A 27675-nucleotide genomic window follows, 5' to 3' on the forward strand; every position below is an offset into this window, starting at 1 on the left:
TGGAAAATGTATGCACAGATATATGTGGTTCATAATGAGTTTGGACCACAATGATGTGTTTTTTTAAAACATTTTTTAAAATGTATTGTGAATGTGATGTGTTTTTTGATAAACATTAAAATATGTGCATATTTTTGATAAGTACATGGTTTTTCGCCCCTTTTGTTTGGTTAAGAGGCGAGCATGAGCAAGTGTATATGCATCTAGAGTGACTCACTCTGAACAGCAAGGGAAGGAAGCTGTATTGTGGGATCCTTTTGAATTTGTAACAACAAGTCTACAACTAAATTAAACTTTGCACTAGGCCAAGGAGACTCTAGATTACACAGGAATGGTCAAAACCCCACAAAGATCGGTTTTCTTCCAACCTTCTCCACTTTCATGAGTTATTTCGAGCAATGGCTCAACCAAGAAATTTCCTGAATGGAAGAAATAGTCACTATTAAATGAACCTGATACATTGGGCCTCATTACGAGTCCGGCGTTAACCGAGGCGGTAAAACCGCCTGGTTAACGCCGGACTCGTATTACCATTCCGCCTCCGTGATTCCCGGAATTACCGGGGCATCACAACCCCGGTTTACCGGGAATCACGGAGGCGGAATGGTGTAAATCCCCATTCCCATTGAGTCCTATGGGACTCAATGGGAATCGGGATCATGGAAACACCGGCAGCATCTTGTAATGCTGCCGGTGTTTCCTCGTCCGCCTGCAGGCGGGCGGTGTTAAACCCGCCAGGTCAGACCTGGCGGGAACATCACCTCCCGCCTGCAGGGGTCGGGATCAGGCGGTCCGGAAACAACGGTGGCGGCGGGTTTACCGCCACCGTTATTTCCGGACCGCCACGGTCGTAATGAGGCCCATTGACTCCTGTACACCTGCCTTGCCTCACTCTTAAGTTACCTGGGTCCGCTATACCTGGGCTGCAGCAGAAAATACTTATTTTATTTGGGCCAACAAAAAGACGGGGATCCCTCTGAAGGTCTTGACCATGGGGAATCTGGGATGGAGGCTGTGGCTCTCAACACGCACACTATGTTGCTTGGAAAGGCTGGGGACGAGCATTGAGGTGGGTGGAGATTGAATGGAGTTCTGCTATGATGCCTTTGGTCGTCACCTTCCTGAGCAATGCTAATGACTCTAAGTCACATCTGGAACCATCTAACATTTCTGGGAGTGTGGAGGGGCTGTTTCCTGTTACTGATTTTGGGCAAAAAGCAATTCTCACAGGGCACGTCTAGGGGGGCATTCCAAATACTGGAAACACCATTGCGTGCGAGGATGGAATGTACAATGAGAAGGAGAGCAGAGGGTGATATGGAACAAGACATTAGGCCGTTGCACCTGGATGATGATGCCGGTTTCTCTAATAGCAGCCTATCCTCTATTTCGAGCAGAGAAAGGAGGAGTAACTCGGCACCCTGCTATGAGGAAAGAAACAGAGAGCTCTGCATATCGGAAGCAGAATTGTTCAACCTCCAAAACACCGTAAAGGCATCTCTTACCATCTATTTGGCCCCATTTGGAAAGCTGTACAAGTCCCTCAACGACCCATTGTAAGATCAGGCAACATTGTTTGCAACGACCCATACAAAGATGACATACCTAGAAGGATTTGTGACGAAGGTCAAAGAATGACTTGACAAAGAAGCGGAAACATCAGTAAATTGGCAGAACCGCCTATATGATTTAGCTAGACAGGAAGAGCTGGATAAATCAACCCTGATGGCAGCGGTGTTGGAAGACTGCAAATGGATGCGCAGTCACTTCAAGTCTCAATTGAGAAATCCAATTAGGTGGATTGAAGAGGAGCCTCCAAGTCGTTCGTTCCGTAAAATGGATGTGAATTCCAAGAACGCTCTGAGGGAGGCCCTTTTCTGATGTGATGAATCATTGATGCGGAATAGGAGGGATGGCGGGGAGACCAGGATTAATAATGAAATGGCTTTGGACCCCGAGGAGGAAGCAAGTCAACCGCACCCGGTCCCTAGAGATTTATGTGTTGATTCAGCCCACTTGAAAATGCGGGAAGACCAATCTGTTGGCGAGTCGGTACCCGCGGAAACAAACGTATTTTCGATCTTTCAAAACCAGCGAAACTGGCAGAGAACAATCTTATCCAAGCCAAAATAATGTATAAAGAGCAAAAAAAGACAGAAAACATGAAAACGGGGCAGAAAAGAAAGTCCAATGGCTCCCAAGCCTTTTTGAGAAATTCGAGAACATGTCTCCCATTCCTCCAGCAGCGAACTCGAAACGTGTAAAAAAAGATGCATGTGGGGGCCATAATGCCTTGCAAAGTACGCAAGATCTTCAGCCAATACCGGCAGACAGCAATGTCCACCAAATGCAGGAAACAGGTAAACCAGAATCCTTGTCCGACACTTGTTTGATTGATTTTATGGAGATAATTAACAGTGAGGGAGTGCAGATGACTAACGTCATTTGAATAATTTGGATCTGGTGGAACTAGACCGCCAGATCACGAAGAGACCTTCCTTCAGACCAATATTAGAGGCCAGAAGGTTAGGTAAATCATTAAATAACGGCCCGACAAATGCACCGTTCAAGACTTTGGAGGAAAAGAGGATACCGGCACATAAAGAAGATAAGGGTTCTCACTTAGTGAGCAAGAATCTGGTCGAATCAAAGGGTGCAGTGGCAGCCAAAATGCACGATGAAGCGTCAAGGACTAAATTGGCTGAGATTAACAGAGAACCCCAGGAATGTGATAAACCAAGATTTGTATCAACAAGAACCAGAGATGAAAATAGTGGGAAGCCAATTGAGTATATCTGGAGCGTCTGACACCAGCGGATGATGGTTTAATCCTAAACAGTCGAAATGTGATGATCTTGTTACACCATATCCCTAAACATAGAGCTATCTCCTCGGAAGACATCCGAATTGTGCAATTCGTGAATGAGAAACGTAGTGATTGGGTAATTCTGCATCTCACCTCAGCATTAATTAAATCTATGATTCTGGAATTGGGAAATTATCTGCTCCCGCTGGGCTATGAGTTAATTGTATGTACTCCAACGATAGCCATAGAGAGCGGGCGGAAGCCGCCCCCAAAGAAGTTAGCTTGCGACACTGCAGGACCCCCATGCTGAATTCCCAGGAAGATACAGAGAAGGAGGGGCTTGAATCCAATCCGCAACCATTCAAATCATTCTCAGTCATGACTGAAAATGTAGCAGCCAGGGTGAACCCCCACGGCAAGAGGGCAGAAGCCGCTGCCGGATGGGGCAGACCGACAAAGCTGGGATTGGCTGGCAGCCGCGTTGGCCGAGCCACGGAAACAATAGAGCCAGGTAACTAGTGGAAAGGAAGGGCTCCAGGTGGGGTTGTGGAACACCACAGGCGTTGCTGAATTATTTACAAATGAGGAATTGGAACTGTTTTGATCTTATATGCCTGCAGGAGACCTGGCTGAGAACTAATCAAATGTGTGAGGGCTATACTGTTTTCTAAATAAAGCTGGTAAGGGTGAACGAGGTAGGCCCTTCTCGGGCCTGTTGACATTGGTCAAAATGGGCAAGGCATTAGAGGTAATCGAAATGTCTAACCCGTCGCCTTACTTTCAGGTCCTCTGACGGGGCAACCTAGGGCTCCAAAAAATTAACGTTATCCTCATAATTGTGTATTGGTGCCCAAATATGTGTTCAGATCTGAGCTATGTTGAACAAATTACATCAATAATAGACAGAGTCCTCATGTCAATCAAGAATCCTCATGTAATTGTTTGTGGATATTTTAATCTCCACTATTTGGACCCACAGGGTCTGGTGATTAGCAAAACTATGCTGGAGGAAGTAGATCTGCTATGGCTAAAGAGAACAAGGGCTCGTCATATAGTCGTGTTGAATGGGCAAACCAGAGGGGATGTCCCAGGGGCTGCCACATGGAGTAAACGGAGTTCACTGGCCCGTTTGGACTACTTTTTTGTCTAAGACTCGGTGGCCTCTGCTATAGAAAATTTTGAGGTCCTAATTATGCTGTCAAGTGACCATAACTTGATAGCAATGAGCTGGGCAATGATAGGGCACCATCAGCCGGTAGCCAAAACCAATCAGGTGGAGGTAATGGGAGGTCGGAACAGACTCAGAATCAAACAGACTGAAGTTCCTAAGATGATGGCATGCTTCAAACAGTTTGTGTCGGATAACCCTAAAGGAACAGAGTACAGTTGGATTGTAATTGAAATAGTGTATTTGTAAAGCGCTTATACACAAGTGAAGTGCTTCAAAGCGCTTCAAGGAGGGAAGCGAACAAGGGAATACAGAGTTATTCTTAGGCCTTGAAGTTTCCGAATGTTCTAGCCAAAATGACTCGCAAACTAGGCCTGATGGCATTACTACCAGTACAAGTTCAAGGCAATAGGGGAAGCAGGAAAGGAGGGAGGAGAGGGAGAAGAGCATACAATCCTTAAACTACCGTACTAGGCCAACAACATTTCAGATAGTGCAAGTGCGTAACAGAGAGTGTGTTGATAAGGGGGGAGGAGAAGGAGGAGAACATACAGAAACAAAAAACGACTGTACTAGCGAACTAGGCCTAGTGCATTCTGGTAATGTAAATACGCAGACATGAGGTGAAAGGGAGGGGGAAGGGGAACAAGTGCGCCCAGTCCAGCAGGGCCCTGAGTTAAGTGCAGAGAGGTTGCCCTTCTCATGGAATTCATTCCAGAAGTGCAGTAGTAGTGAGTAGAGTGCAGAGGCCTGGGGGCGGCAAGTGTGAGGACTTGCAGGGGAGCCTGAGACCTGTGTGGCTCTGGAGGTGGGTGCAACAGGCGACCAGTCAGCAAATGGAGCAGAGTTAGGGAGAGAGGGAGGCGGGAAGTAGGCAAGAAAAGAGAGGGGGTTAACAAGGGAGAGGGAGAGAGAAAGAGGAAGAGGCGAGGAAGGTCTTTAGGAGTATCCGGAATTTAATGATATCAGGCTCAAGATGGAGAGAGGCAGGGAGGTTGTTCCAGAGGGAAGCACCTGCAGAGGATAATGATCTACCCCCAAATCTCAGTTTTGAAAAATGGCCCACCCGCAGAGAGTTGGAAGAGGACGAGCGGGGGGCTCTAGAAGAAGAGTATTTAGGGAGAGAGAGTTGTAGATAGTGCGGGACCCAGCCCCAGAAAGCCTCGTGGACTATGCATAGGGTCTTGAACTCTATCCTTGCAGCCACAGGGAGCCAGTGGAGGGATTTCAGCACCGGATAGATGCGGTCCCTGGGCTTGAGGCCAAGGATAAATCTTGCGGTTCTGTTCTGGATGAGTTGTAGAGGTTGGAGAGTAGATGTAGGAAGATTGAGAACGAGACTGTTGCACTAGTCCAGTCTAGAAGGGACCAGGGCTCTGAGGACAGTAAGCCTCTGGGGGAAAGTGAGTAAAGTTAGAATACCTCTGAGGAGGTGCAGCTGGTTGTGGGATTTTTTAGAGACATCCGGGGAGAGGAGAAGGAGAGAGTGGAGTCAAAGATTACCCCTAGATGTTTTGCCTCACTAGTGGGTAAGGGCGCAGGGCCAAGGGAGGCCAGCCAGAGATAAAGTGGGAAAGCGGGAGCAGGGGTCCGAATGAGGACAATCTCTGTCTTTCTGGCATTGAGGCAAAGATCGTTCGCAGCACACCAAGACTGAATTGTGGATAGACAGACAGGAATGAGTGAGGAGGAGGAGGCCCAGGGTAGCCTGAAATAAAGCTGTGTGTCTTCCGCATAACACTGAAAGTTGGAGGCAAAGGCAGAGATCCTGCGGGCCATGTAGATATTGAAGAACCAGGGGGATAGGTTAGATCCATGGGGGTACCACAAGTAGATAGAGTAATAGCGGAGAGAAAAGACCAAAGTTCCACCTGGGAAGGACGATATGAGAGAAAGGAGGCACGCCACATCAGTGCCTGATCTTTGATCCCGAGGGTGTAACGGAGATGGGAGATCAGGATGTTCTGGTTTACTGCGTCGAAAGAAGAAGAGAGGTCAAGAAGAATGAGGACGAAGGGAGAGTTAGAGTCAAGATTTGAGAGCAGGTCTTCACAGGTGTTCAGAAGAGCAGTTTCTGTGCCCCTGGATGCCCTAAAGCCAGACGTATCATCATGGAGACAACCAACAGATTCAGTGTGGAGGGTAAACTGAGAGATAGCCAACTTCTCCAAGAGTTTTCCCAGGAAGGGAGGGTGCACAAGAGAGTGCTTGAGAGAAGTGGGGAAAACTCCAGTGGCAAAGGAGAGGTTACAGAGGTCTGCCAAGTTTGGAGTGAGAGTGTTGTCCTTGATGGTTTTGGAAGGACAGGGGACCACCTGTTTGGAAGAGGCTTTCATAGACCGGACTTGTCTAGAGACCTGCTCAGGTGTGACAGGGGATAGGGAGGAGAGAAGAGGGGGAGGGGAGGGTGCGACCGAGGGGGCCCAAGATATGGTGGTGCTCGAGTGGGTGCGGAGGTGAGAGAGGTCAGGATGTCCTGTTCTTTGGCGATTAAGTTTGCAGCCAGGGCCGCGTAAAGGGCCTGGGTGGGTGTAGTAGAGGATGACGCTGCAGTAGGGTTGGCCAGTTACTTGCAGACTTTGAAAAGTTTGGCCGTGTTGTTAGATGCCGCAGAGATGCAGGCTTGAATATGGACTCTCTTTTTGGACCTGATGAGGAGTCAGTATTGCCTTTGAAGAAGGCTTCATGCCAGCTTGTCCGAGGGTACACATGAGGATCCCCATTTCCGTTCTGCTGCTATGCACAATCGGCGTCGTACCATGAGTTGCACTTTTTGGCAGGCTTCAGTCGGACCCTCATGACGGGGGCGAGAATGTCGCGAGTATTGGAGATGGAAAGTTGAAGGTTAGAGAGGGCTGTGTCAGGGTGGGAGTCAGCCGCAGGAGTCGAAAGAGAAGAGTAGGTGGAGGCAAAGGCAGCCACTGACACGCTTCATGGGTCGAAAGACCTTGAAGACCGTCGGCGGTGCAGGGTGGCCAGTGCTAAAGGAGAAGAGAGCTTCAAATGTGAAGAGAGAAGAGAGTGATCAGTCCAGGAGAGTGAGGTAGTGAGAGGGATAGAGAGAGGGATGTCTGTGGAGATTAGAGCATCGAAGGTATGGCCTGCGGTGTGCCTCGGGCCAGAAGGTAGAATTTAGAGAGAAAGAGAGTCACCTAGGTTGCAGAAAGTTCCCGAAGAGTCAGGTGAGTCAAGGTGTATTTTAAGATCCCCCATCAGGAGGAGTTGGGAAGAGGAGGAAACGAGAACAGAGGCCAGGTCCACCCATTCCCAGAGGAAGACGGCAGACTGGTCTGGCGGCTGATAGAAGGTGGCCAGCGTAAGAGAGGAGACAAGAGAGAGGGAGAGCCTGCAGACCAGGCATTCAAAGGAGGACTAGACCTCTGGAACTATAGGGAAAAACAGGCCCCCCAGCAGACCAGAATTTATCCCCACCCATGCCTATTCTAAAGAGGTATGGGAGGCAAAGAGGGAGATTAAGATCGGATATCAGAAAACTAATGGAAGCAAATGAGCCCGCCATACTAATCCAAATAAAAAAAAGAAAACAAAAATACCGGAATTGGCTTCTAGCAACCAAAGTGCTGAGAATGCAACAGGATGATGAACAGATGTTGCGAGCCGTATGTGAAAGTAACAGTAGGAACCTATGGGGTATGTTAAATAATGTGGGATGCCTCCAGCCTGCTCTCATGGTTATCCAAGTATTGGAGGACAGATAGGTTGAATTCTATACCAACATTTTTGAGGCGAGGGATGAAAGATTGTAGTTCCAAAATAGGGACACAGGGCAGAAATGGTCTATTGATGTGGATGGGGATGAGATTAGAACCTTGATCGGGAGGCTGAGTTCAGCTGGGGCAGCAGGGCCTGATGGCGATACTAACCATCTATTAAAAGAAAAAGCTGAATTCTGGGCAGATTTTGCTGCTAAGATCTTTGACCAGGTATTGACGGTGAAACAAATCCCGGCATCTTGAAAAGAGGGGATTATAGTCCCGATCTTCAAGAAGGGTGATCGTGACGATCCCAAAAACTATCGCCCGACTGCCCTTCTGAACTCCTTAGGGAAACTCTGCTACAATTTTGTTGAGGGATTTGAATGTCTGGGCATCTGGTGCAGGGTGTCTCGGCCCCCGCCAGACAGGTTTTGTAAAGGGAGTAGGCCCCCAATTAAATGTATTCCTGCTCAATCTCCTGAAGTTGAGATCAATTGAGACGAAAACGGACACCTACCTGGCTTTTATGGACCTTGAACAAGCCTTTGACAGGGTAAATAGGGAGAGGCTATGGTCCAAATTAATAAGCTGGAACTGCCCTGTGGATTTAGTAGAAGAGATTAGGGCCCTATATACTGATACATCGATTTAGGTGAGATTGTCTGCACAGAGGACCCTTTCAAGGGAAACTTTACATCTAGGGGGCTTAAACAGGGCTGCTCTTTGGCTCTGATTCTATTTAATCTGTATATATGGGACATAAGAGATTCCCAAGAAACAATTCAGCCATTTCCACCTAAGATGAATAACATAGACTAGCCCTGGGTTCTGTCTGCAGATGATCTGGTCTTTATAGACCAAACACCAGTAAGTTTGCAGTGCCAACTAAAAGCTTTCCAGCTATACCTAGAGTCAAAAGTCTTAATAATGACATCTGCTCGGAGAAAACATAAGGGATTGTATTCATGGGTTGTGGGAGGAGAAAGATTGACATCGTCAAATCAATTTTATATTTAGGGACAATAATAAACAGAAATTTTGATGCCAACGCCCATCTCTTGAAGCTAAAAGCAAAGGTTAATCTGCTTGCGGCTCAGGAAAGTGCTCTCCATAGGAGATATGGGACTTTCTCAGTACTCCCCCTACTTGCCTTTTACAAACAAAAAGTTGTGCAGATCCTAACACTAGGAGCTGAAGCAATACTGAATCTGCTATGGGAAGTATGGGGTCTCCAAGAGGTTTTTTTTGGCGAAAGGTCCCAAGCCAAATTGCTACCAGTAGCAGCAATACTTTTTTAATTTGGGCTCCTATCCCTGGAGTCAATTGTCATATGGAAAACAATCTCCCTATTCAGGAAATGTATGACTTTGATAACACTGGCCCATTCCAGATCCTGAGATCCAGTCATCCAATAGCTGAGGATAGGTGGTTTGGGATTTGGAAGGAGAAATGTATGGCTCTACTTAGATCTGGCGATACTCCATTCGTAAGGTTGACTGAAGATCCATTGAGAAAGAAAGTAAAATGGAGCTTTGTCTAGACTGAGAGAGCAAAACTTTAAATCAAGTTTCTCTGTATATGCAAAAGTTTCCCTCGGTTCACTACCGGGAGATGTTTATGAGATTGCGTCTCAATATTCTCCGAACGCCGTCTCAATATTCGCCGAACGAGAGAAGTCCAGCTAGAAAAAGTCATGTGCCCTAACCATGGGCCACTAGACATCCACCCACCATGCTCTCGCCAAAGGGGGACACTCTACATCTCCCCCCCATTTCCAATTGGGCTGCACCCTTCCTGCCCCATACCCAGAACTATCACTGACACACCCCTAACTACTTTATGACCAACCTCGCTTTTATGATACATCCTGTGACTTTCTAAACAATCCCATCAGCTTTATTCCACAAACACTAATTAACCAGACCAATCCTCGCAAGTCACCGGGATCAGTCCGTTTCCGAAACCCCAGTCACGGTTTAACTCCACCCCTGTGACGTGCACTCTGAGATGAACCAATCCGCGGGTCCGTTTCGTGAGACCAATCACATCGCTCGCCCAACCAACAAATCCTGGTTCTGCTTACTTAATACCAGGAAGCTGGGCTTTTCTCAAGCTCACGCGCTTCCCGAGAACCCTGACACAGGACCACTCACCGAACCCAGCAACGGTAAGCTTTCAAACACATGCCCCTAAGCAGGACGTCCCTCGTTACCCTGCTCCCCTGCTGGGACCTAGCACGAACACCACGGGACCTTTCTGTGATTTTATTGGGTCACGAGACATTCTCACGAACTTAAACTGTCTGCATGTGCTGTTTAATAACACACAGCTCACTGCCCGGCGCCAACTACTGACCCCTGATTAAATCCCTTTATATTACGGGGACCATTCCGCCTCGAATTATCCAACCATTCCTCATTCGCTTTCACAATACCAGTAAGCCTGGGACACTTTAAGCACACGCTCTTCACGAGTACCCTGGCATAGGACCACGCCCCGAACCCGGCACCGCCAAGCCCTACGGTTACACGCCCTTATCAGAACGTCCTCCGTCACGTTGCTCCACTTCTTGAACACCTGGGACCTTCCTGCGCTCCAATGGTGGTTCACCACCCTCTTTATTACTTTATTATGACCTCACTACTCGACTCTATCCATCCAACATCCGCACCAATTACTGTCAGAGCCCAACCACCTTCTACCATCCTGCCAACTCACTACCACTCGATTAGATACCACATCTGGACATCTAAACTTCTCTACGTGGCCCAATGTGGGCACACCACACAACTCTCCTGACCGATACCCGCACCTTGGGTTCCCCTCTCAATCTGGAAACTTCTCATTTTACCTTACAGATCGGCTACCCAGCCCCTTTGGCACCCATACCTGGGAGGACCAGTCCACAGCTCTCTGGAGCCCATCCCCTAACTTAATGGGGTAAGACTCATCGAGTTTCCTTCATCATGAATGCCATACTAATTCTCTTGGCCCTATCGCTCAACTAACAACTCATTTTCTTTCTTTCCTCTCCTTTGGTACATCGTCCATACTTTGCCTCATATTGTTACAACTGTCAATATGCATAAATGCAATTATCTATTATATAAACTACTGCTCTAAATCCACCATCACCACCACCACTCACAATCACTGATATATAAACTACCATTTTGTGCTACAATGTGTTCCTATTCATTATGCCTGAAACTGCCTATTAACGTATGCATATCGGATGAAATGTACATGTTTAAAAAACCAATGTCCTTTACAATGTCACTTCACTGTGTGTATCACCTCACCATCAAACCAACTCACAAATCACAGCCTTGAAAAAGACTTAGGTTGAAACTCGCTTCGGCTGTGTTGCGATTTACCATGTCAAAAATTGTCATTCATTGCTAAAATTATGTTTTCTTTGGTGCTAACTAACCAAGAAATAAATAACTCATGTAATGACAAACACTTGACTCGACCATAAATATAATCAATTCGCACAACTGCGACTCTATGGACTAACATATCCAGCCAGCGCCCAACTGATCCACGGATTTGTCATCCCCAAAAACCAGCTAGCAAAAAGGCTATTAAGAAAGGAAGAGGCAAGATGTAGGCATTGTGAAGATACTGGGAGCAGTGAAACCTTGTTCTACCTGATGACAATGTGTAAAGCCCTAGTGGCATCAAGGGCTTACTATCTTGGTGCCTTTTCTGAGCAGTCTGTTGGGAAATGTTTCTAATAGGAGAAAAAAGCTGTTTGGTTTTAGCTGGTATGAAATTTGTTGAATGTATTTTTAAAGAATATAAGGACTAAGAACGGATTGGCTTTGTTTGAAAGGTGATCGAATGTGGTGATTTATGTGGAATTTTATTGAATTATTTGGAAAAGGAAAATTGTGATTGGATACGATGATGTTTTTAATTTGTAAAGGTTTATTTAATAATGATAAAAAAATAGAAATCTAAGCTCCTTCATATTTCGGTTCCACCATTAGAAATGAAAGCAATGGAATCATCCTCTTTTAAGTGGGCTGAATAGTATGTGAAATGCCTGGGAATAAAATTGACTTCCAAGCAGCCACGGCCACTATAGATCATATATCTATGATTTATACACATCTGTCCAGCACCTGTACTTTGAGTGCTGATTCATTTAGACTTAGAAAGAGAGATATTGGGGTGCCATAAGATGACTCGACCAGATCCCAAATATGGAGAGATAGGACGCAGGGATTCTCAAGTATACAGCTTGCGAAGATACAATATATGATAATGTACAGATGGTACTATGAACCGGTTAGGCTGCACTTGATGTCACATGAGAGGCCAGATACCTGCCGGAGAGGTTGTGGCAGCATGGAACATACTTGCATATTTGGTGTTGATTCCCCCAGGCCGTGGGACTTCCGGCTAGAAGTACGCTCTCTAGTGGCCAAGATGATGGTGTGTGATATACCATATGGGCCTGGATTACTTATGTTAGGGTGACTTGATCATTTACCAGGGGAACCAATTCAATGGCATAAGAAACTTCTGCTCTCTCTGCTGATTGATGCGTGGTGGTGCACAGCCATAACCTGAAAAAGAAGGGAGCTACCTGGTATGAACATTTGGTTAACCAAGGCATATCCTAAGTGCAGAAGAACCTACAATTCTCCTTGACAGGTAACTGGACTAGTTTCAAGCAATTTGCGGCCCTTTCCTAGACTATGTGAGCAAATATTACAATGCCCTGTGTTCCCCTGCAAGAGTCTGAGTGGTGCGTTCCTCAATAATTTGGATACTGATATATTCCTGGTGGAAATCTAACATATTCTCTAAGTCGCACAGCTCTGCTATCATTTACACATTTGTCTGTTGATTATATTACCTCTAGTCCCATGTTACTATTAAGATAACTGGTGTCTAAAAGGTTGTGGTGTGAGAAAACATGAGGGAAGGGCAGGGTAAGCCCAAAGTACGACTCAACTAAGGTTTTGTTTACTGATTTTTCAGGCCATGGCACGTCACCCTAAGTTGTATTCGCTGTATGACATTGTTGTTGTTTTTCTTCAATGGACACATTTTGAAAAAAAAACACAAATGCAGCAGAAATTCTGAATATGCTCTGATCCACCATAAAAATGCTTATCGCAAATTCCCATTAACTAGGAATATAAGCCATTGGTCTAACCTTTTTTCCAAATGCTCCCACGTTCTTCAACAAACATTTATGTACAGGAAGTTAATGCATCATGTATATTTTTGTCACCTTTTGTTTGGACCTTACATCTTTTAACAATGACTGTTTTGCATTGCACAAGTTGTATTTTGTGCCCATCCAATAATTCAGGTCGGTTTAAGCCTTGAACTCTGCAAAAGTAAGGAACAGGATAGCCAAAATAATCTTTGTTTTCCTCTGTGGTTGTTAGTTGCTGGGCAATCTGCTGTTTGTGTTCATGGACAGAGTTTTTAAGACTCTCCCTCCTACTCTTCCAGTTGCTTGCAAACCTGCCAATGTAAAAATCAAACAAAAATCAGGGTCATCCTATATTTTGTTGTTGTGTCAGCTATTCTGTTAAGTGTCTCAGAGTGCCAAATCTACTTAATAATATTTTCTTTCTTGTGCTTTACTCTATGGAATCTTCCTAGATTGCAAAAATGTTCTTGGGAAACTGTTATCCAGGTTGTCATAATTACAGAATGCATCAAAACAGTTTGCAAACCAACCTACTCTTTCATGGGTCTCTCTCGGATGTTCCAACATGGTCAAATGTTTTTCAACCTCCACCATAGACTATATTTTTTTGAAGAACTTTGGGGCGGAAGAGGTGGTTTATTTAAAGATAGTGAAAATTAGTGTATGTGACCACGCAATGTTACAGCTAGAAATGTGCCTTACGGGCCTTACGGGCTCTCAGGAACCTGCTGAATTTATAAAAAGCAGGTCTCTGGCGGTCTCGGGCCATGGTACTAGGGCTGCTCGATTTACTAACAACTCAAAGCAAATTAACACAGACCTGTTGAATTGGTGGAGTAATTTAACCAAGAAAGACAAACTTTTACATTAATTGCCAGGGGATTTATCAAATCTGTTATCAAGGTTGAGAAGACCTAAGCCGGCCAGTTTAGCAGCTCAGCAAAATATCGCTCTTCGTGGAAAATGTAGTAACTTTGATAGAGAGATCCAAAACAAAAAATGTGAAATGAGGAAAAAAGTTAGGAACTTGATTAAATGTCTGGTTGAGATCTGGGAGGAGAAGGAGAAAGGAGAAAAGGAGGTGAAACAACAGTATTGAAATTGGTGTAGATTATAGCAACACCAAAAATATATTGTGAAAAACCAAGATATACTGAGTAAAATTGTTAGCCAGGATACACATGCTATTTGGTAGACACTGAATAATAAAAGCAATAATCAGTCCTTTTCCCAATCCTCCGGAGTCTCAGAGGATGTCTGGGTAAATTACAGATAAATACAAGGCAAAGCGTAGCACTGGGAATGCCTTGAGCACCATCACTAACAGTTTGGCATCCTAGTTCCCTTCTCTCGACAGATTAGACATTGAGCTCATTTTTAATAAACTAAATAACTCGAGCGTCTGGTCCGGATGTGGTGATGAATGGTATTGTTAAGAACAACCCTGTACTCTGGTCTGACATCCTCTATCATCTGTTTATCCATATTGTTAAGGATTCCATTTGCCTGACTTCGTTCACTACTTCAATACTTGTCCCAATTTTTAAAAAGGTTAACAGAGAAGATCTTTCCAGTTACCGCCCCATCCCATTGATAGATACAACATCAGAAATGTTTGCTACATTACTACTTAGGGAACTAACTGTGTGGGCTGAGGGGATCAATCTCCTAAGCCCTCTACAAACAAGCTTTAGGAAAGGTAATGGCAAGGTAGTGAGTGGATTGGCTCTGGCTGCCTGTTTGTCTGATACTAGGCCTGTTTCGGGCCGATCACTCTTTATGGCAACATTTAGATCTATCCTTAGCCTTTGATAACGATAATATCTCGATGTTATGGTACAAATGATCTAGCTTGGGGATAGACCTGGGCTTACTTCGCTTGATCCAACTGCTATATTCTAATAACTCTACCAAAGTTAGACTAAACACGCTGAGTGAATTATCGAGAAATATCCACCTGAAGAGGGGAGTACGCCAAGGGTGAATTTTAACCCCAACCCTATTTAATTTATATTTAGCTGATCTCTGGGATAAAAGTAGAGAGTGGGCAGATAGGGGTTATGTTCCCATGTGGCCCGGTCTGAAAGTGAGTTGCATTGCATATGCTGATGATTTAACTTTAATGGATTACACACCGGCGGGATTACAGCAGCAGTTTGCAGGTGTGGAAAATTATTTGAATGCTAATCACTTACAGATTAACTCTAGGAAATCTTATGTAATGGTTAGTACAGTATGCAGAAAATCCAGCAAATTCACATGGAAGCTAAATAATACTCCAATTCAGAGAGTTGAATCGATTTGCTATTTGGGCTTTATAATATCAGTCAAAAACATTGTGATCATCTCAGTCACAAATGGATGAAAAGATTTGCTCATGTACCTACCTAATCGCTGAAGGTTACAAAAAGTAAACTATGCACTTATTCATTCATTCTATTTATCGAGTTCTATAGATCTAAGGTGTCACCTATCATTCTATATGGTTGTGAACTGTTGAATATTAGCAATAAGAAATGTTTTGGTGTCCTTGAGTCTAAAATCCTGAAATGCGCTCTAGGGCTCCGGATCTCAGTTCCAATTAGTGTAATCCAATTGGAACTGGGACTGACCTCTTGGTGGTCACCTTACATCAAAAGGAGCCTTTCTCTATTAAACAACTTAGAGTATGCAAGCAAATCTTATCTTGGGTTTTATCTGATGGTGCTACTCTCAAAGGAATCCAACCCCTATCTGGAAAAATTCAAGAGACGATGTAATAACATGCATGCGTTTGCAGATTTGAATGGCTTTGAGCCAGATGGCATTTTGAAAAAAAGATCAGAAATTGCGATAGAGCAATGGATCTGCACGATCGGGGTAGATTGAAATTCTACTCTGGCAAGGAACTTTTCTATCTACCTGCAACTGATTTAAGACCATATTTAATTAAATTTCCATCAGCCATATTTTGGTATTGGTATCTCAAATTTAGATTAAAATGCCTCCCTACTCTGGAGTTTATTGGTCACAAGCTCGGTATCCCCAGTGAAATGCGAACTTGTAGAGTGTGCGGCCTGGGTTCTGTTGAGACCTTATTGTGATGTGCAGCGTGTTTTTTGGGGATCTGAGAATTCGAAGTTTTGGAGATTCGTCCACTCAACTTCCCAGATTCTAACCCATGATCTGTGGTGCAGGCTCATGACTAGTTCCCAGGTTTCACTCACCATAGCCTTGGTTAGGATGTTAATGGTTATTTTCTCAGAATTACCTAAGGTATCGGAGTAGGGTGTAATGGATCCTGTTGGGATATATGATGTCTAATGGGGAAGCCTTCCTTAACATTGTAAGTAGTAAATTACCAAATGTTTTATAGATTTTGAACAGATGCTGATGTATTTATTATGAGAAAGTGTTTGTCTTAATGTATCTTAATTTTTAGCTTATTTTCTTTTATTATGTATAGGATATATTTGTATGTATAACATGTGCATAAATGTCCTTTTTGTACTGAAAACACAATAAAACAAATGGATAAAAAAAAGTTTGCACACAGTTTATGTACACTGGCCTTTGATATGAACTGTACAGTGTTTTACCAAAGTTAGTTAAGTACCTGAAGAGCAGCCTCAAATGTCTAATTAGCGATATTCTCAATTCTTTGGACACTCACACTTTCAATGCTGTTTCCATGTCCAAATTGTCATTTTCTATACCTTCATCCCTTAGATTTCATATTGTGAACTGAATTTTCTGCTATACGCTCAGCAATGCCACAGAGACACTGCTTTTCAGCCAAATACTGGACTGACAATGGGTAAAAGGGTTTCTCTTACTGATTCAGATTAGTAACCTTAACTACTCTCTTTCACAACTCTGTGTATAGATGGGGGTATAATTGAGTATATTTGATTTCTGTTTTGATACTGGGGGGGTGTGTGAAGTACTGTCAATATAGACTTATATTGTGAATTACACATGTCGAGCATGAGAAAAGCACAAACGAGTGGCAAAAAGTAAACAATAGGATAAATACAATTGGAATCATTAAAACCTATACACAGACCCACAAAAAACAGGTTTTGCATTAAAGCCATTATATATTTGAATATGATTGTAAGACATGAATGTATTTTTTGGATTTGAAAACGTTTCAGAATTTAGAAAATGTGTTTATTTCTCTTTAGGCAACCTGTCCTATGAACATAAGATTGTTATAGCAGGAAATCATGAATTGACCTTTGACCAAGAATTTATGGCGGACTTAGTCAAGCAAGACTTCTACTATTTTCCTTCCATGTCTAAACTAAAGCCTGAAAATTATGAAAATGTGCAGTCCCTTCTTACAAACTGCATTTATCTTCAAGACTCTGAAGTGACTGTAAGGGGATTCAAAATCTTTGGCTCTCCCTGGTAAGCCAGTCTTAAAGCAAATTGCCATTTTAGTGTGTTAATGTAAATGAGAAATAGTTTCTACCTGCTGCTCTCATATAAACTATTCTTACATTATATATATATATATCAGTTTTGATACTCTGTGATCGTACTTCTTCTTGTGGCAAACAGAAATTTTATTCGTTTTAGCACTTTTGTATGACTGTGTTGTTACAAAAGCACTTTAAAAAGGTTGTGCTCTAAGCAAAGTTGTGTTTTTTAGTTTGCGTGTTTTAATGTTATAATACATTTTGATCGTAATATTCATAGTTCTTCTTTATGCATTTTTCCCTGTCTCATTGTAGGTTCAAGTCATGCTACAAATGAATACGCTATTTTTTCCATGAAGACATTATTGTTATCACATATACAAAGCATCTCCAGTGTTCACAGATGCAATCCATTTAACGTGTATAACATCACAAAGCTGACTACAGAAATCTAGAGCGGGATTAATAACACTCTTCTGGAAATTGTCCCCTGTATGGGACCTACCAATTGAAATTTTATTGTCTCGACTTCGAATACAAACTGTACAGCTTCTTACTGTTACTGAGAGTGAAATTATTGTGTAAATTGTTTGTGGTGTTACCATAGGGGAAGGTGGAACATATTTACCTGACCTCTACCTAAAGCTGTTATGGCTTTCGAATTGTCCCCTATCCCAACACACTACTGCGCTAAAGTTCTTTTGAAATGGAGTTAAATTCATTGATCAGGTGTACAAAATTGCAATGAGCAAGCCACCCAGGAAATATGAAAAGTTATGACAAAAAACACATTAAGTTTCAGGATCAGTACAATATGAGTTACATGGAAGAAAGTTACTTCAGAGCTTGCAGACCCCCAAAACCAGCTGGCAAAGATGTACCCAGCCTATTCATGGACAGGGTGTGGCGAGCGAGGGACTTTCATCCATGTTTGGGGATTGTGTACTGTCATACAGTGCTATTGGGCTGAGGTCCTGGCATGGGTGAAGGAATTCAGGCGCTAAGTAACTGGACTTCACCCCTTGTTCATCCTATTCGGTATCCACAAGCGCAACTGGGAGGAAGCTCACTCTTCACACATGACACATCATCTACTCCTCGCAGTGAGAGCCTGTGTAGCACAGAAATAGAACAGGAAAGCACCTCCCCACCGCCCCAAATAAGAATTAATAGATTAGGAAGGCAAAAGGATTATACAGAATGAAAAAGTTGACAGATTGGGTGAATGATAAAGACAGCAATTTAGAGATTGGATGGCCCCCGTTCTGGTTGAAACATGGGGATTAAAACCCTAAGGAGAAGAAAGCGGGAAAGAGACCGGTTGAAGACTAGGCAAATTCCCAGCCTTGTAAAGAAATGATGCAGAAAAGTGGGAGATCCATACTGAAGAACAACATATGCTGCTTTGTACAGGCTTCTAGATGTGTGTCATTTTCAGCCAGGCAGTCAGAATTTCACTGAATCTCTCAGAAATAAAATGCCACCTCTTGGGGGAATTACCTGTACCGGACCCAGAAATGTTTATGTGACTATAGCACAGAAGAGTCTAGATTTTAGTTTTGCCTTTGCAGAAGTACTATTCAGCAGTAGGGACCATGCGCCGGATATGGTACTATGAGCAGCAGATCCTTTTGATACCAGATAGAATGCTGTGCCATGTCGGAGCTGTCTGCTATTCATTCATGGTTAACACTCTTGGCTTTGATAGGGGTTCAAGTGGTTTTCTCAAGTTGCTCAGCTTATTCCTGCTAAATGTGTTCAACCTTGTACAAGTATAGGGTGAAGGTTACTTTGCTTGGATTTTTGTCAGTCGATTTGTTAAATTAGCAGGTTTGACCCTGCAAACAGCCAGCAATGGACAGTTGTTTGGAGAGTCAAACCTGCTCATTTCACTGATCAAGCATACTTGGTTGTTCCTGATATTGATCACATTCTCTCCAAATCTATCAAAGGCACTTCCTTTCACTCTACCCACCACTTGCACAGGAGCACCTTAGGCAAACCGAATGATTTAGCTCCCACCTAGATACGTACTTACACCTTCACTTCCTAACCCCTAATAGGCCTGAGGACCACAAAAAATCTTAAGCTTTCTTCATTTTTTAAAAATACTTTATTTGCATTCTATGAAAGACAGGTATTGGCAGAGCCAACAGTTTGGGCTTTTCTGTAGGTATGGGATAAGCATTTGCTAGGCACTGATATAAAAGTACTACTAGCCATAAGATCGCAATAGTTGGGAAATGGAGTGATTACCTGGGCATATGTTAGTACCTGGCAAATGCCTTTCTAATACCTCAAGGCAAAGCTGTTGACTTTGGCAGTGCTTGCTTTTAACACAACATCAGTGCAAGGGACAGATATAAATTAAGTGGCTTAAGGCAATCTTGGTTAAGATTTGTTTTATCACACCAGTAGCCATTTACAGCTGGAGTTAAGCCATTAACTCTCTGTATACTTCTTAGAAAAACACTGACAGACAAAAGATTGATGCTACATCTCGGTAGAGTGAGCTCAAACAGATCTCAAGAGGATGTGTTTTGGGCAGGGACTGGCAAGGAGTCAGTGGGAATGGCTGTAGGGATAAGCATGGCCATAGGCAGTCAAATGGGTGGGTAAATAACTTAAAAACCACAAACTGTGTGTCCCTGCACACATCATCTCCCCGACCTGTACTCCAATGCAATAGTTTTGGCTTATAGGTGGGGCTTAAGTGCCCAAACTAACAAAAAAGGAGGACGCCATGTCCATACATACACATTAGTTTAAACTGAACACATTAGTACACAACTGTGTCTTTGGTCTGGCCCATCGCTATCTGAAAGAGTGCATAAAGCTGCAACAAACCTCTCGTTCAACTAGGTCAGCCGGAACCCCCAGATTGATGTGCCCCAGAGTCAAAAGAAATAGAGGCGGGGGTTGCTCATTTCATTTCCTTTGCACACTGCTAGGGCATTGGAATCTGCTTCCAGCTAATCTCTGCACAGAGCAGAATTTCTCTGTGCTTCGTAAAAGGCTGAAGACCCTGCTTTTTGCTTAAAATGCCACCTTCCCTTCAACAATGTCGTTCTCTGGCTTTTGCCCTGTGACCTCTTGTTGTTCTCTTTGTCTATGTTCGCGCTTTAATGCATGCAGGCTTAAACGCTATATACATTTGTAAATGTCAATGTTTGTAAATGATTTAGCGCTCTCACCCTCGTTCGGCAAGACAGCCACCTTGTCTTTTTCCATGTAGTCCAAAAAGGGGCTCCATATATACATAAGCGTCACTCCCATTACGTTGACATCTGATGCTAACTTTTCCATCACTATAATATACCACACCTTATTTAATCAAATGTCTATTTAGGTAGACAAGTTCTATTTCCATTTACAAAGGATGATCCATTTTGATGCTAGAGTCAAAGGGCTGCGAGCCACCCCTTCATCCCTGAACATTCAACTGCTTGTCGCCTTGTGTTAGGACTGATTTTCTGTACTCTGGCCTGGTGAAGACCAACCTATTTTGTGACAGGGACAACTCTGGGGAGCTGTAGGCAAACCAGTTCAAGGTAACAGCGACAAGGGTCTAGGCTATGGGCCTCATTACACGGACGGCGGTAAGGGTTTACCGGTACCGGTAAGGGCACCGGTACCGGTAAACCCTTACCGCCTTACTACGAGGTCCCTTTGCGGGTTGGTACTTTAACGCCTGCTGTTTAGCAGGCGTTAAAAACCAACCCGCAAAGGGACCAGGGTGCTAATTACGGTACCGCAATTTGCGGCACCGTAATTAGCGCCTTCCCCATTCCCATAGAGCCCTATGGGGCAAAAATGGGAATGGGGAAGGGCAATGGGGGAAGGGGGAATTACCACCTCGCCAACCTTGGAATATGGCGGTAATTCCCCTTTCCTCCAAGGCGTTGCCGGTATTTTACCGGCATGGACCAAGGTGCTAATAGCACCTTGGTCCTCCGCCTACCGTGTAATGAGGCCCAATGTCCCAAGAGGTGGTGACAATGAGAATCACAGATTACACTTAGACAGTATGTATAAAAATAGTTATTTATTTATGGCAAAACAACACTATGAAATATCAGGTAGAAATATTGCACAACACTAATTATAGATTACATATATACAGTCACTGGTTGAGGGCATAAAACAAATCAAACCCCTGTAAAAGAAAGTACAGATTAGATTATGCACCAATAGTCCACAGAGAGTTAACCCTAACTTCAATTGTCCTTCCCTAAATTGTCTGGGGCCTCATGCCTAAATGTTGAAGAAAGTTCCAACATAGTTTGTGAAGCTGGATAAAATGAAGTTAGGGTCTCTGGGGTCCATTGAACAGTTCCAAGGGTTAGGGGACTGACGCTGTATTCTAACTAATAGAAGTATCCCCAACTTTCGGAATGCTTGCGCCAGCAATCTAGGTATAGTAAATGTTTTGTAAAAGTTAGGAAAACTTTTAAAGGGAGTATAGGGGCAGGTAAGAACCACTGTAACTACCGCCACCCCACCCCCCATAGTCTGATTCTTACCTAGACTTGTCAAGTCATTGGAAGAGGGTCCGAAGTTTCTTTTTCCACCATCAGTCGCAGACCTAGATTAGCAGGGGTTGCAGGTTCGAGCTGATTTCTGGTTGGTATCTGTCACTGGTGCAAGGATTCGCGGATGAAGAATGCATCAGAACTCGGTACAGGACCTCTCAGGATTGGATTCGGGTCAGGTAAGCGATTTTGGACGGTGGTCACCACAGCATAGCGACGCAAAGGGTCTCACTTGTCGCGGTCAGGCTTTCCCTCCTATCTCGGGTCCCTTTGAAGCTAGGACGCAGACATTTCGCTGAGGCGAATCTTGTAGCACAAGCTGCGGATCCCCAAAGTTCCAGGTCGAAACTCCGATGTGGGTAGCACAGTAGCCCAAACTCTGAGCTGGTCAGCCACAGGGCGGTCCCGGCACACTTCTGAAGGCTCTTCTTCCCAGGGTACTGAGCAGACATCAGGAATGGATGTTCCCTCCACTTCAAGGGTCACAGCTCCCTTGCATGACTGCTGAAGATCACGAGCAAGACAGGCCTCCACCAGGACAGCAGCAGAAATTGGTCGCCAGGCCTCCTTCAGTCGGGTCTCTGGTCTCTTCATGGGTCTCACAGCTGGACAGGAGTCTTGGCTCCTTCAGGTTACTCCAGGATCTCTGAAGAATGGGTGCAGGGGGTCCTCTCCTTATCCCAAAATCCAGGTAAGAGCGGAAACTGCTACTAGCCAATAGCAGGACTAGCCCACACACACCGCCAAGCAGTGGTCCAATCAGGACCACTGGCAGGAACATTCTTGCATACCATTCAGGCACACTGTAACCAGTTTGTGGATTGGGACCAGACAGTCCCAGCCCACATCCTGCCAGAAAACACACACAGCGATCCATTAGCCCGCCAAAAGATTCTGCTTTCCTGGGCACTGGAAGTACTTCATAAGGATTTTCCTGGCCTCACAGGCCAGGAAGAAGGCTAAAGAACAAGATCGCTAAAGGACAAGTGAAAACCATGTGGCATGGCCATGTTTGGACATTAGCCACAGTTAGTAGCCAAACCCGGTAAACGTGGTAAGGCTAATACGAAAAGCACCAAAAAATGGTAAAGGCCTAAGGCTTCATTACACTGTACACAGTACAGTTCAGGATCATAAATTAAAGCAAAACGTTTGGGGGTCCATTAAAATGGAAGGAAAGGTGCAGTAAATAGAAATCTTGCCTAACACTCGCCCCCAACTTCCCCAGACTAGGGACAGGGGGAACTGTTCCACCCGTGGATGGGTACTCTCTTCCAGTCGGTTATCCCAGTTTGACAGCCCATCAAAATTGCTACATTTGGGATCTGGCCTATGTCCATTAGTGAAGTCCAAGTCCTGCAGACTCATTAACCACCCGAGCCACTTTGGATTCTCTCCCTTAATATCCACAAACCACTTCAAAGGCTTAGGGTGCGCATACACAGTGAAGTGAGTCCCATGGAGGTAGGACCTACGCTTCCTAAGGCACCATAATGGAAAAACATATTTTCTCCACCTGGAGCCACCTGAGTTCTCCACGCCTAAACTGGTAGCTGATGTGACATATAGGTTGTTCCTCACCTGTGTCATCAAGATGTGAAAGTTTCCCAACTATCCCAGCGTCATAGGCATCTCTCTACACTAAGAAAGGTCTCTTCCAATCAGGTGCCCTTAAACCAGCAGCCTGACCTAAGGATTCTTTCAGGTCAGTAAAGGCCTTCTCGCACTCAAGGGTCCAGAGGAATTCTTTAGGTCCCCTATGAGCATTGAGGGCATTTAGAGGGGCAGCTATATTGCTATAACCTGCCACTTTGTTCCTGTGTTTCCCAGTTAGGGCCAGGAAAGTCCTCACTTGGGCTTGGGTAGTGGGGGTTGACCAGTTCTGTACATTAAGTACTCCACGAACAAGAGGTTGCATCTTGTCCCCACATACACCAACTTCATGCTGGAAGAAGGGCAAAGGCTCCTGTTCAGTTTGACAGTTGGTTGTCTCTCTGGACAAGTTATCCTGATGAAGGTCCTAACACCCAGTCTCTTGTGTTATTTCCAGTTCCTTCCAAGTGGGGGTTGAATCTGCCATGTCATCCATGAATGTATTGCTCAGATCCATTTTCCCATTCAGGACAGGGGCTACGTTCATTTGACAGGTGTCAGTTGCAGCAACCAATCCAGAGGTCTATACATTGAAGTAAGGATCTGAAAAGGCCGAAAACTGCTGTCTCCTCCTCAGCATAGACTGCAAGGGATATGTTGCCATACCCTGCAGAAAGATCATAAAAGCACCTGTTCTTCAGAGCTGATGCACGAAGTTGTTAGCTCTTAGTGATGAGTTTGTCTCTGTCTTGGGGACAGAATACAGAGCTCTAGTGTCCATGCAGAATCCCAAACTGACTTTACCTGTATGTCTCTTCAGATCCTCAGAACTGGACTCTGGACAGCTAGACTGCTCAAACATTCCTTGTTCAAAGAACTTCTTGTTTGGTCTGAACCACCACAGCACCCAATCTTGGTGGGTTCACCTACTCCCAAAATATCTGCTATAAAGGGTTGCCCCAGATAGTCACTTGGATGACTGCATGATCCCTAGGTAAAAATCAATATTCCCGATTTAGATACATTCTATCACTTTCTCATACCATAGACTCATACCACACTACACACATGTTTTATGCCATTATTTTTTATTTTGTTTCTCTGTAGAGGCTTTAAGGCTTTTCCACAGCCAGGGAAATGATTTGATTTTCAACCACAGAGTGGGTTTTAGAGTTCAAATGGATGAATTTCCTATGAATTTATATATGTTTTGACTCTTTTTTGGACTTATTCTCTCATTGTTTGTATAAACTGAATGATGTTATCAACAAATGTGGGGTATGTATTTGTTTCTGATTTATACTTATCTTTATGTATCACATTTTTGTGAAATGTCATGTCTATAGTTTCCAGCCCTGATGACGGACTCAGGCAACCACTATTTTTGGACACATACTTTGGATGCACACTGCCTTTCATGAAAATAAAGTGATTGGGACATTCTTACAGTAAGAATTATGGACCATAAATTAGAAAATCTTGTGAACATTACATAAGTATTCAGTAAATAACTGCAACTTTTCTAACGGCCGTCGCGTGAGCGTTTTAATGAGCTAGGAAATCATGCCTAGCCATTTTTCATGATTCTTTACATCCTTGTGCCAAGGCTTTATTGATACGCTCCGATTAACTTTTGGTTAACCATTATTTTGGAATTATTCACTACTGTTTAATTAATTAGTGGTGCCCACCCATCCCTCCTTTCACACTCTATGTTGGACCCATAAATCAGCATCAATGGCTAGTCTCTTTGGATTTAACTCCTTTGAGTCAGCTAAATGCTGCTTAAGCTCTGGGGAACAGGAGGCAAAAATATGCTCCAGCATGACCAAATAAATCATGCCCTCAAAGGTGGTTACCTGATAACCTTCTACCCAGCCACACAAGTTTTTCAAATAATCTGCAACAAAAGTAACATAAGTCATTCATTCTTTCTTTTTGTACTCTCTAAATCTCCTGAAGTATTGGGCAGGAGTTTCCCAAACTTTAAGATGAGGGTTTGCTTAAATTTTGCAAAATCTTGCCTGTCTGTGCTTTAGATATTTCCATAATGGCACTGCATCCAGAATGGGGCAGTCTGCTAAGCAACCATCCAGTTCTATAAGCATCATTCACCTCTTGTACTTCACATGCATACTTAAGATATAAGCAATTCATTATATTGTTTGTATCTGCATATATACTTAGAAGATCTTTTGGGAATCTAGGATGTAAAGAGGACCCAGAACCATCTCCAGATCCTCTGGAAGTGCCTTGTGAAGCCTGAATCTTGGCAAGCTCCATCTGTTGATCTGTCTTTCTGTCTGTCAACTCTCTCAAACTCTACCCTGGCCCCTGTCCTCACCAAATTTCTTGGATCACAACCTATTTTGAATACTAACCCTGACAGTATTGCCCTCTTCTATCACACCTGCCTAAAATCAGCTATTGATGAAATAGCACCACATAGAAAAATACAAACTCGCAGTCATTACACAAAAAGCTGACCCTCTGAATCTACGTATTATGAATGCTTCCTCCAACAGTAAAGAACTGTTTCAGATTCAAAGAGAACTGGAAACACCCATCCCATCCCACCCCCTAGCCACACAATCACTAGTAAAGCATGGTGCACCACCATTCAGAATGCTCTTGCATCCAAAATCAACTCTCTCCAAGACAAAATCGTAACTAAACGGAAACTACTCCTTAACTCCGTGGCGACCCCCACCTACCATTCATCGGACAATATGCCTATATCAACCCAGTTCAACTTCACCATGGTTACCCAAGACCACGTACTCAAGACCATCGCCTCTCTCAAACCTTCTAATTGCAAAGGAGATAGCTTTCCTGCCAAACTAGTCAAGATCTGTGCTGCCACGCTAGCTCCCATCATCACCACATTCATAAACACTTCATTCAGTACCAACTCCATCCCTGCAGCTATCAAAGAAGCATCGGTCACCCCCCTACTGAAAAAACCCACACTTGACTCAACACTACCTACCAACTACAGGCCCATTATAACAGTTCCCTTCCTTCTCAAAATAATCGATAAAATTGCATACACCCAGGTACAAGCACACCTTGAAAACAATCACCTGCTAGGTGATAGACAATCTGGCTTTCACCCTAAACACAGTACTGAGACAGCTCTACTAGATCTAAAGAATCAGATGGATGCCATTAGGGATTCAGGAAACCTCTGCATCCTACTACTACTAGATCTGTCCGCCATGTTCAACCTGGTGGATCATGACAAAATGTGCTTAGTTTTATAAAAATATTTAACATTTTCTAATTGTAAGAGGATTCAATTCAGCACTACAGCTAAGTTAACGCCTAGTCTAGAATACTGAATGAAAACCCTTATTGATATATCTTTAGGTCCAGTTCATGCGTTCTGGATGACTACCCCTATATAACACCCCTCTCTTGGAATCCCCCTGACCCCACTGAGCCAAGAAGTAGTTCTGTTTTGCAACTTTAAAAGGTTTATTTGATAATTTAAAATATATATATATCACACTTTATAATAAATTAATAATTGAATAGCACACTTAATCTGATATGATAAAGATCAACAACGGAGAATCTGGCACTAGCACACTTCTTATAATCACTAATGAGTTGACATGAAATGGATAAGGTATCACACTGGTAAATAGGAACAAAAGTATAATGTGGTAGAGGATGCTTTATGTAAGCTCAGGTGGATGCAATATTCAATGAATGCAGTACAGAAAATACTCAATATGATTTCAACCAAACAATGTAATCACTTTTCTCTGGCAATCCCCCCCCCCCTTGATGCAAGGTAAGGAAATGGAAGGAAACCACACAGTTCTCAGAAATGCAATCAAATGTGATTCCGTTCACCCCAGCAAGCTTAGACTACAGAAGTTTGAAAACACAGGCCCAAATGCTTTGATATGTGCTAGCAATGGATGAGAAATATGCTGGAAATGCTTTTAATTCCCTTTCAGAGGTTCAGGGTGAGTGGTATCTAGTTAATATTAGTCCAGGCTCACACTAGCAATGAGGCAGGGATAGTTAGCAGGTTAAACGAATTTCTGGCAAATGGAAGGCAAGCAGCAGCAGTTTTTTACATGTGAAGAAATTTGCAAATCGCGGTAAAATTCGCGAATGCGTGTTCCGCGATTGCGGTAAAACTATAAGGGGTAGGAATGCGGTTCCCGGTTCGTAGGAAAGCCACGATTCTAACCTTTCAGATGAAAGTTATTGCAAGTCTCTAGCACAAACGGTTGCAGAGATATGAGCGATTTTGTGAAGGTC

The 27675-nt window shown here is 43.7% G+C and overlaps 1 protein-coding gene across 3 annotated transcripts in view; it reads left to right on the forward strand.

The window, feature by feature from the left end:
- The window catches only part of MPPED1 (metallophosphoesterase domain containing 1), an 885706-nt gene that overhangs the window by 515411 nt on the left and 342620 nt on the right, over positions 1-27675 (forward strand). For all 3 annotated transcript variants that reach the window (XM_069628132.1, XM_069628130.1, XM_069628131.1), the window contains exon 4: positions 17036-17261. In XM_069628132.1, coding sequence (XP_069484233.1) covers positions 17036-17261 — 226 coding nt within the window. The remainder of the gene's footprint in view (positions 1-17035; positions 17262-27675) is intronic.

This window comes from Ambystoma mexicanum, chromosome 12 (assembly GCF_040938575.1).
Source record: "Ambystoma mexicanum isolate Mex_15411 chromosome 12, UKY_AmexF1_1, whole genome shotgun sequence".
Classification (NCBI taxonomy): domain Eukaryota; kingdom Metazoa; phylum Chordata; class Amphibia; order Caudata; family Ambystomatidae; genus Ambystoma; species Ambystoma mexicanum.